Below are 10386 nucleotides of genomic sequence, written 5' to 3'. Positions count from 1 at the left end.
CTGAGTTTAAATGTGCTGTATAAATAAAACTTCATTTAATTAAATTGAATTGAAAGGATATTTGCTTACTACTGTCTAACTGCACAGCAGTTTTATATGAGAATAAAGGCACACTCAAAAACTTTTTTTTTTTTTTTTTTTTTTAATTTAGATGTTTTTCTCAGAAACAGATATTCTATTTCAACGCTTTTAAAAGTTCTCTGGGTTTTGTTTTGAGGTCAGAAGGAGATCCTCTCCAACAGCTACTGTAGTTCAATTTCACAAGCTGAAAGAAAAACAAACAGTAATCCAGTTATCACCAACTTGCTTTGTACAAATGCATAAAAAACCCAAATCTTATTTTATCAGTAAAACTTGATAAGCTGCCAATCAAAGTGACTCACGTGAGGGTTTCAGTCTTTGTGCTCGAGAGAAATAGCATGGTGCTAACATCCCAGCAGCATCTCCAGGGGTCAAGAGTACGCCATTCTCTGACCAGAAGAACTGAATCCCATCTAAACACCAACCAGAGGGGAGATGGATCATTACAACTTCAGCTCTAACACTGTTAGTCCTATTCAACCGTAATTGGTCTTAATTTTTTTTTTTTTTTACCTGACATAGCTTTTGCAACATCAATATACACAGCCAGATCGCAACTCTGTCTCATTCCTAAAAACACAAAAGAGGCCATTTACTACTGTATATAATCAGTTACTACTGTAATAATTTAATCATGTATTTCAATTCTAAATAAAATGACAAAGACCTCTATAAGTTAATCTAATCTAAAAAAAAAAAGAGTTACTGACCACTGATGACTCCCCTCTCTCCAGGAAGACCACGTGCCAGGTGTATGTGAGTTCTGTTCATTCTACTGATGCCCTGACTGCGTATTGAGGGCCAGTGTTTCATATATGAGCCATGAACAGCTTCTCTTGGATAGTCTGGATCGTCAAGTGCTACTGCTCTCAGCTCCAGATCTGTAACCTGAATGAGACAAACTCCCGCAGTTTCACAGACAAAACATGAATGTTTGAGCTGTCTCAACTGAAAATATCGCCCCGACATCTTAAAATACACTGAGTGTCATTGTTCTGTCTCAAGTTGCACACCTTAAGCATTTTCTTTTAAGGCATTTTTATAAAAGCGGCTTAAATATCTTAATTTAAATAAGACCTAGTCCTGGCTTTAGCTGGGCCCTGCCTGTGAAACCGGGCCATAATGTAATGATGCTTATCAAGGTACATGCAAACTTGTGTCAAGCAAATGCTCCAGTGATCATGATCGATTTCCAAATCTATTTTAGTCTTTGCGGGCCCTCTGATCAAAACTGACCTGCACCGAGTGGCCCTGATTGGCTCGTATCTGAAGACGACCGTCCGCAGGGTGGCCGCAAAGCTTGAACCGCTGTTTGTCGCTGGTGGCCACCACTCGCTTCACGTCCTCCAGTGAAAACGAGCGGAACTGCTGATGAGACAGAAGTTCCTCCACCAACACAAAACCATCTGTGCACAAGGTCACATAATTACAAACAGACAACAGGGATGATTAAATACAAGAAATTGGAGTTTATGAATTAATCATTTGTTTTCTGGTCCAACAACAACAATAAGCGTCCTCTGCTCATAAGAAATTCCACAATATACCTACGTAACTTTGTAGGCAGACTTGATGAATATCATCTCTCACCCGAGTTCATCTGCAGACCCATCTTACTGGCCCCGTGGCGTAATGCGTAAGACAGAGATTTAGACAGACGCACATCTCTGCTCTGAAAGATGCAAAGTAGAAGTGTAACACAATTCAGTGCACAGAGGCTTTCAAAATTGTCACCCAGTAAATGGGTAGTTACACACTTCTCCACACAGGACATGTGACCCGCTATATAACTGTTTTAAATCATTTTGTGTTTCATAATGAAATTAATAATACTTATTTACATTTTAATCTAAAATTATACATATACAATGAGAAAAAACAAACAAAGAAAAACATTTAAATAATAACTCAAATTTTGGTAACATTATGATTACCATAGTAAATGACTGTATAAAAATAGTACATGAAGACATGAAGTGATTAACCATGATTTCTCCAACCTCTTCATTCCGGTTTCCTCTTCCTCCCCTTCGAGGCTGACAGTCCATTTATGACACACTCGTCGTGATTGTATGATTCACTAACACAGATATACTACTGCCTACTCCAGTTACATTTGTTTCGCACAATTCTTCACATCTAAAAGACTAACAACCAACAACCATTTAATGTACGCGAATATGACATTTAAAGCTCCTTTCCAAATGATTTCACGTGACAACCGGAACTGAGGAAACAGCGAGAGAAGCGTAAACGAACACCCAGCGGCCAGCAGGGGGCAGGAAAGACTTTTTAATATATATTTTGATGGATTTTACACCATCTAGCGGTGATGAATGCATTGACGTTTCGGGTGAAGTGTAAAATAGCGATCCGATACAACAGTAAATGAAAATAACCTTTTCTGGAACACTTTTCCAATAACTTTAAAAGACATAAACGTTTTCTCTTGTAATCGATAATCGGAATTCAGAATTACAAGCAAATTATTGTTTTTATATATACGTTTTTAAAACTAAATGTATCCCTCTCACACACAGAGGGGTATCAGTCGTCCATCTTTGTGCGGGGCATTACTGCGGCTTTCAGTCGTCCATATTTGTGCGGGGCATATCGCCGCCAGACGCTGTGCTGTGTGGAGCAACAAAACACTGCGAGCTTACGATCTGAAATCAACGACCCGTCGTGATCTTACGTCGCTGCTTTCTGTTCCGAAAGCTCGACATGTACTTTAACCACGGTTACCCCGTTATCGCCTGCTGCGTCCTGGTCGGGCTGGTTCTGGCTTTAGAAGATGGCCCGGATCGACCGGTTATCGGAGCTCCGGGATCCCCGGTCCGTTTGTCGGAGTCAGACCCAGGGGTTATGAAAGCAGTCAAATTTGCAGAGGAACGATATAACATGGGCTCCAACGCGATGCATATACGCCGTGTTAGCAAAATCATTTCGGCCAGCAAGCAGGTAGAATTATAAATAAATTAATCCGTTAAATTTCTAATATGTGTTATCAACGGGTACAAACCTACATGTAACCTATCTATAATTCTTGATATATATATGTTATTGTTTATGTCTTAGTCATGACGTGACATACTGACTTACACGATTCTGATATGTGACAATAAGTTTATTATAAGGAGCTATTTTTTACCGCATTCATGTGATTAGACGTAAACAAGCGCAGAGGCCTCTGATACGTAACAGCGCTGAGCTGATTTAAGCAGCATCACACTGCGCGCATTTTACGCATTTGTTCATTACGGTTGTTCAGAGAAAAGCTGCGCACTTTTGCGCATATACGAATGCTTTTATATGATAAAGATGCATATAAATCAGCTCTGCATCAGATGTATTGATGTATCGAAATATTAAAAAAAACAAGGGAGGTGTAATTATTAAAATAAACGAATAAAATGCAAAGTTTATATATATATATATATATATATATATATATATATATATATATATATATATATATATATATATATATATATATGTATATGTATATTCTGTATTCTATTTCTATTTATACTTAAAAAATGTTTAGTTTTGCAATAAGGATTAACGTTAAAATGCTTTGTTTTGTAAATGTGCTATTTACCCATCTTACAAATAAAGTCCAGAACATCATCTATTGTCAACTACGTCAGAATGAAAAACAACTTTAATTAGAGAAATGTCACACAGATGGAAGAACGCAAAAAGCAACAGGACAGAATATTTAAAAGCTGTTAAAAAAAGCCTACTGCTGTTTTATAAATATCACAAATTCTTGCAGTTTGTAATATAACAAATTTGTGTATTTATTTTTATGAATTATTGTTTCTATAAATCATCAATCGTCATTAAAATATGTAACAGATATTTTAAGATGACTTATTATTACTTATTACATTGAAAAAAATATTTAGTCTTTAATTTCTGTTCTGTGTCCTCCACAGCTAGTAAAAGGTGTTCGGTACAGTATTATGGTTGAGATTGGAAGCACTCAGTGTAAGAAGTCCCTAAAGCTGAGCGGTGTGGACACCTGTGACTTTTTCCCAGAGCCTCACAAACAGAAGGTGAGCAAACACTAATCCTTAAGCTATATAAAACACTGCTCTGTGTCCTGTAATGGCAAACTCAGATGATACCCATGACAGTCAATACACAGCACACAAGCCATTCAGGGTGGAGTTTCATTTTGTCCATTATTAGCATGTTTGCAATTTTGATTTCATGTTCAAAACAATTCAAAAAGGATAACCTCATGATTTTGTTGAAAAATTAGCCAGACGTTTGGCAAACTTGCCCATTTGCTGCAAAGAAATGCAGTTTTGTAAATTTACAACGCACATTCACTCTCCTAATCGCCCCATTCTGTCTCTCCACAGACGGAGGTTTGTTTGTTTGAGGTTTGGGACATTCCCTGGGAAAATAAATCCACCCTACTTAAACAGAAATGCCAGCCTGCGGGTCAGTATCCGGGGACAGATGGCAGATCTGTCAGCCTCATGTAGTCCAAATCATCTTTATCACGTGATATACTGCTGTGGTGTAAAACACAGAGACATGCGTGCTCATTGTAATGTTTGGGATATCAGTGATTTTGATCATACATCCACATGCGTGTGTAGTTACCTTCATATTATTCATTCTTTAGTTTCCAAGGAGCTCAAAAAGGTTGCAGCCGTACCTCTAACCCACGGCAAACCCATGAAGGTAAGGATAAATGTGCAACATACACCTAAAGTGTCGTTTGAATGTTTGCAATTAACCCTATAAAGTCAGTTAACTCTATAAAACCTACTGGATCTCAACCTTGCTGAAAAACCTACTACATGCTCTCTGTCGTCTGATCATTAGTATAAAGACCGTACAGTATAGTGTCCCCCTTCAGGATATGTTTCATGTGTCTTTTTACTGTAAAATCTAAAAAAAATTTCTAAAGTAAATGTAAGATGAATACATACTAGACTGAAGCAACTTAAATTTACTTTGTTATCCATACATCACCTTTTAGAAAAATCATGGTACAATATGAGTATCAAATATAATACATGAGAAACATTTTTTTCCTCCTCTAGGAATTACATTATATTAGATATATAAAAACATGATGTACAAATATAATAATTAAAAAAAACAACCACAAAAAAAACCACACAAACTATTTAAGATATATATATATATTTTTTACATATTTTGTCAATAATCCGTTCCAATTCTAAAACATTTTCAAACCTTTACAGGGTTAAATATTTGTGAGCTTTTCATTGTGCCTTTTATGATTTTTATTATGTTGTTGCTGTTTTCAGGAAACTGTGGAGCTTTTGACAGAGTTTAAAAACTTTATGATCACATACAATCGAACATACAGCTCCCAAGAAGGTAAAACACAACATACTTTACATGAACTTTACAGTAACTTGTCATACTTGTAATAATAAACAAGTAAACAGTTTGTAATCTTGTGCAATTGTATAAGCATACGTATATATATTAATATATGTTACCTGTCACACAGATACTGTAAATGTAAATTAATACAGCCTTTGTTTTCTACACTAGTAGGTCAGTTAATTATAATGCACATACAAAATAAAAATTCTTTCTTTAAGCGCTGACCCATTAAACTCCACAGAGGCAGAGAAGCGCCTGCGCATTTTCCAAGAGAATATGAAAACGGCACAGACGCTGCAATCTCTGGAACAGGGGTCAGCTGAGTACGGGGTCACCAAGTTCAGTGACCTCACAGGTATGTTTATGGATTCGTTAAAATGACCTAGTTATTACTACAACAAAATTTGAAACACGTGGGACTAGTGGTCGAACGATATCGTTTTTTTGAAGGCAGATGCCAATATCTTGGTGCCGATAGCCGATATTAGGCCGATATAACTTTAATTCTTTTATTAATATTTAAGAAATTTCAAATAATTTGAAAGTTGATTTAAAATATAAATATGCAGTATAAACATATAAGACAAAGTATTTATTAAAAAACAAAAATCAATCATTATAATACATACAATGTAAACATTTTAATTTTAATCTGATTATTAGATGTGCTTCTATCCATATTAGACAGAACTAAATGATGGTGGCGAACGAGAGAGAATCTGAGCAGTCTGCGCTCAGGTGCGTCCTTTCTCAGCGCTGTCAAAATAAAAGTCTTGCACACCATCAAATACCAGACATATCGGCCAAACAGAAAAAGTTATCGCCCAATGCCGATATTTGAAAAATAGGCCTCGGCGATATATCGGTCGACCAATCCAACATGTATTGAGTATAAGATCATATCAATGCAGCTAATCCCAACCTCTGTGTGTTTAGAGGATGAGTTCAGAATGATGTACCTGAACCCGATGCTGAGTCAGTGGAGCCTGAAGAAGCAGGTAAAGCCAGCGACTCCGGCTAGCAAGACTGCTCCTGACAATTGGGACTGGAGGGACCACGGGGCAGTCAGTGCTGTGAAGAATCAGGTGTGATGGCACAGATTAGATCAATGAAATAACAATCCCAATAGAAGTTCTCCAGAATTTGACTACATATCAACATGATATTTAGTTAAACATTTTGGCTGTCTGTTGCAGGGCATGTGTGGCTCATGTTGGGCATTTTCTGTGACTGGAAACATTGAAGGACAGTGGTTCAAGAAAACTGGACAGCTTCTTTCTCTCTCAGAGCAGGGTAAATATATAACTACAGGATTACTCAAAACTTTGGGGTGTGCTTTTATTCAGCGTGGTGGCATACAACTAATTAAAAGCGACATTTACAGTGATAAAATATTTCAAATAAATGCTGCTATATTAAACTGTCTATTCACTAAAACATCTATTTGCATCACAGAACTGGTCGACTGTGATAAACTGGACCAAGCATGTGGAGGTGGACTGCCGTCTAATGCTTACGAAGCCATCGAGAAGCTTGGTAAGAAATAACATTCCCTAGAAGGCAATTTCAGTCAAACTACCTACAGACGGTCTGTAAGAATAAACATGCCCCTTATAAATGCGCTTCTTTCTTTTACCTGTAAAGGAGGTCTTGAGACGGAAACGGACTACAACTACATAGGACACAAGCAGAGCTGTGATTTCTCTTCAGGGAAGGTGGCCGCTTACATTAACAGCTCTGTCGAGCTGCCTGACAATGAAAACGGTGAGTGAGAGAGATGTGTCAAAAACACTCTAAAACAACACTGATGGTGGAGATACCTGCACTAGAGGAAATTAAAGCAGGAAATTAAAAAGATCAAATATTTATATCAGAACATTTGGAGAGAAATATGAGCTATAAGCTAATCTTACTTAAGTGTTAATACACCATTGATAATTACAAAACATCCATTGTTTTGAATGGAAATACACCAAGGCTGCATTTAGAGTATATGCAATTTAAAATATTTTTTCTTTCTTTTTATGTATTTAAATGCTATTCATCACTGTTCAAGTCTCTTTAGAATCATTGCTCTGTGTCACAAGATTATTCCGAAATCATTAAAATATGATTTGCTGCTCAAGAAACAGCTTTTTTAAATTATTGTCAATGTTGAATGCAGTTTTATACCTTTAATATCATATGTAATGTGCACAAAGTTTAAAAAAAGAACAGGACTTATTCAAAGATCTTTTGTTGCAGTACATCTGTAAAATGTTTTGATTGGTATTTCCTTGTAGAGATTGCTGCTTGGCTGTCTGAGAATGGTCCGGTCTCTGCTGCCCTCAATGCTTTTGCCATGCAGGTAAAAGAATAACCCCTAGTTGGAAAAATATACCATTAATATATTTTACTGTAATGTTCTGGGCAAAATTGTATATAATGTAATTGAAAAATGTGTGTGTGTGTGTGTATTTTTTTACATTATACGCACACACACACACACACACACACACACACACACACACACACACACACACACTTGAAGTTGCCTTTTTTAAACATGATTTTTTTTTCACTCTGTGTAGTTCTACAGAAAGGGAGTATCTCATCCACTGAAGATCTTCTGTAACCCCTGGATGATCGATCACGCTGTGCTGCTTGTGGGATTCGGACAACGTGAGTTTATACTGATACAGATGTGAACTTCAGGTGTTTAAACAGCAAGGCTATGCAAAACAAAGCTTCAGAATACTTTGGATGTACATTTACAGGCATGTAGAATCAGTCAGTTTAATGTTGAGTTTAATTTTCTGCTTTCTTGTGCAGGTAATGGCATTCCATTCTGGGCCATCAAGAACAGCTGGGGAGAGGACTATGGAGAGCAGGTATGAATCAGCTCAACAATGTGCAAGAAAATGGGAGCAATCATTATTTGATGATTTTAACATTAATACACAGCCTTGACTGCTGTTGGAAAACATTACTGATGTCAGAAAGTTTGTTAGAAAATAAAGGAAAAAGCATCTAAAATTGCTCCAGATGAAAATGTAAGAACTTCTAGTCTTGCTCTTTTGGCACGTAATACACTAAAAGTGATCCAGTGGTGATGAATTGATATTTCAGATTTTTAAAAAGTGAGCCAAATCTTTTAAAGAGTTGCTTTTGAGTGTATTGATATGATTGATATGATTATTTACTTATACTGTGTGAAAATGCATTGTCATTGTTTTATGCTCGTAACTTACATGTAGATTTTTGTGGACTGTGTGATATCGCAGAAATGTTCACATGTTTTTCCTGTACTTGTCTTATAGGGTTACTATTACCTGTACAGAGGATCCAGACTGTGTGGAATCAACAAGATGTGCTCATCTGCAGTTGTGAATTAGATGTGCGTGCACACACACACACACACACACACACACACACACACACACACACACACACAGAAAGCAAGGAAGCATGGATAGAAAACATTTAAAAACAATCATGAACATGTGACTCTGTTTCAGTCGTCATGTGATCAGTGTAAAACACACATTCTGCACATATTTTATCCACATAAGCACATAATTCTCAATAGTTCAGTATAGGTCAAGTACTTTAGTTACCAGTCATTTTGCTGTTATATAATGCTATAGCTGAATTTGTTGTACATTACCTCCGATCCACATGTGATGTTACGGACACAGCAGATTACCAAATAGCAAACAGGTACAAGATAACAGCACAGTTTACCACGTTACTAAAACATAACGTGTGTTATTGTGATTTTAGACTAGGTCATTTAGTTAATTACTTGGTATTTTACTCTAATTATTTTGAATTGAACTCTTTAAGTTTTGCATTCTGCGTTTTACCTAATTGTTAATTTAATTCCAAACCAATGAGTTGAGCCTGTGTCATATTTGCTTTTAACCCCGCTGAACAGATTAGCATTTTAACAGTGTATTTCATTTTTTCCAAGTGCGTTTTACTGAATATTTTAAGCTGCTGGTCTTGCAAACTAGATTTTGCACACTACGAATTTCCACAGTATATTGTGATCATTCCGTTAATGTAAGTATTGCTGTTTTTACCCTCATTTTGTTGCATGGGGAAAAGTGGCAGATGCTTTTTCCAAATGCACAATGGACGTTTAGTTTGAGGTTTGAGTTGCGGCAGAAATGATGCGTTTCTCAGTTGCCGCGCAGTTGCTGTTCAAACCAGCTGTATCTTTAATGCATTATCAAAGCTGCATTGCCGAATAAACTCCTAAATGTCTCAGCCTTGCTTAATTGCGACGATAGGTTCTTGTGTAAATGATTCAACTTTATGAAAAGGAAAATACCAGATTTTGTGGAGCCTTCTAGTGGTTATTTGCGGTAGTCTGCCTCGATGTGCACGGCACTGACCTCGACAGAGATCACACAGTTAAATTAAACATGTCATGTTATTTTATTGTCTTAAAAAGTTACACAATCCCCAAGGGAGGGATTTAGTACACTAAAACATTTAACAGCACAACTACACAAACGGGGAATTTCTTTTTTAAATATTATAGACTTTACCAAAAAATCCCCCTTGTAGGTTTTTATACTCAGCTTGACAGATAGGCCATCTCTTACAGAATGACATAATGTCACAATAAGGAACAATGTTATTGAGAACCATAAGAAATCCATCATGTTTTGGGAAGACATTTCATGGACTATCAGTATTTCGTATGAAATATGTTCATTATAAACAGAACATCCATTCGGATGATTTTTTTCCTTTTTCTTTTTACAGTCACCAGAGAACAGGCATTAGTGCAAAAATGGTATAACAAGGTAGTCCTGGCTGCAGTTTATCCATTTATTGGAGAGCGTGACATTTTACAGTCCTCTAGAACTCATGAGGGGACTCGTACTCGGATGAATATGACAGATGTTCACTAAACGGAGCAGCGAACATCGT

The 10386-nt window shown here is 36.7% G+C and overlaps 2 protein-coding genes across 3 annotated transcripts; one reads left to right on the top strand and one right to left on the bottom strand.

Annotated features, from left to right (window-relative positions):
* Nucleotides 1-122: 122 nt before the first annotated feature.
* trpt1 (tRNA phosphotransferase 1) lies at nt 123-2495 on the bottom strand. Of its 2 annotated transcripts, none has more exons than XM_043257374.1 (7): nt 2067-2495; nt 1672-1753; nt 1318-1487; nt 792-969; nt 595-651; nt 384-494; nt 123-265 (listed from the first exon to the last, which is right to left on the bottom strand). In XM_043257374.1, the coding sequence occupies exons 1-7, from the start codon at nt 2127-2129 to the stop codon at nt 243-245; spliced, it is 684 nt and encodes a 227-aa protein (XP_043113309.1). In that variant the 5' UTR covers nt 2130-2495; the 3' UTR covers nt 123-242. The 2 variants fall into 2 exon arrangements, with proteins under 2 accessions (XP_043113309.1, XP_043113310.1); XM_043257375.1 differs by having other exon boundaries at nt 2082-2495.
* Nucleotides 2496-2664: 169 nt separating this feature from the next.
* Nucleotides 2665-9714, top strand: ctsf (cathepsin F). The gene is made up of 14 exons (XM_043257359.1): nt 2665-3042; nt 4023-4142; nt 4455-4536; nt 4724-4782; nt 5379-5451; nt 5705-5818; nt 6400-6548; nt 6660-6756; nt 6919-6999; nt 7108-7227; nt 7746-7810; nt 8034-8124; nt 8275-8333; nt 8763-9714. The coding sequence occupies exons 1-14, from the start codon at nt 2806-2808 to the stop codon at nt 8835-8837; spliced, it is 1422 nt and encodes a 473-aa protein (XP_043113294.1). The 5' UTR covers nt 2665-2805; the 3' UTR covers nt 8838-9714.
* Nucleotides 9715-10386: the final 672 nt, after the last annotated feature.

Source organism: Puntigrus tetrazona, chromosome 14 (assembly GCF_018831695.1).
Source record: "Puntigrus tetrazona isolate hp1 chromosome 14, ASM1883169v1, whole genome shotgun sequence".
Taxonomy (NCBI): Eukaryota; Metazoa; Chordata; class Actinopteri; order Cypriniformes; family Cyprinidae; genus Puntigrus; species Puntigrus tetrazona.
Note: the sequence above shows the minus strand (reverse complement) of the source record. Positions and strands in the feature narration are given on the sequence as shown.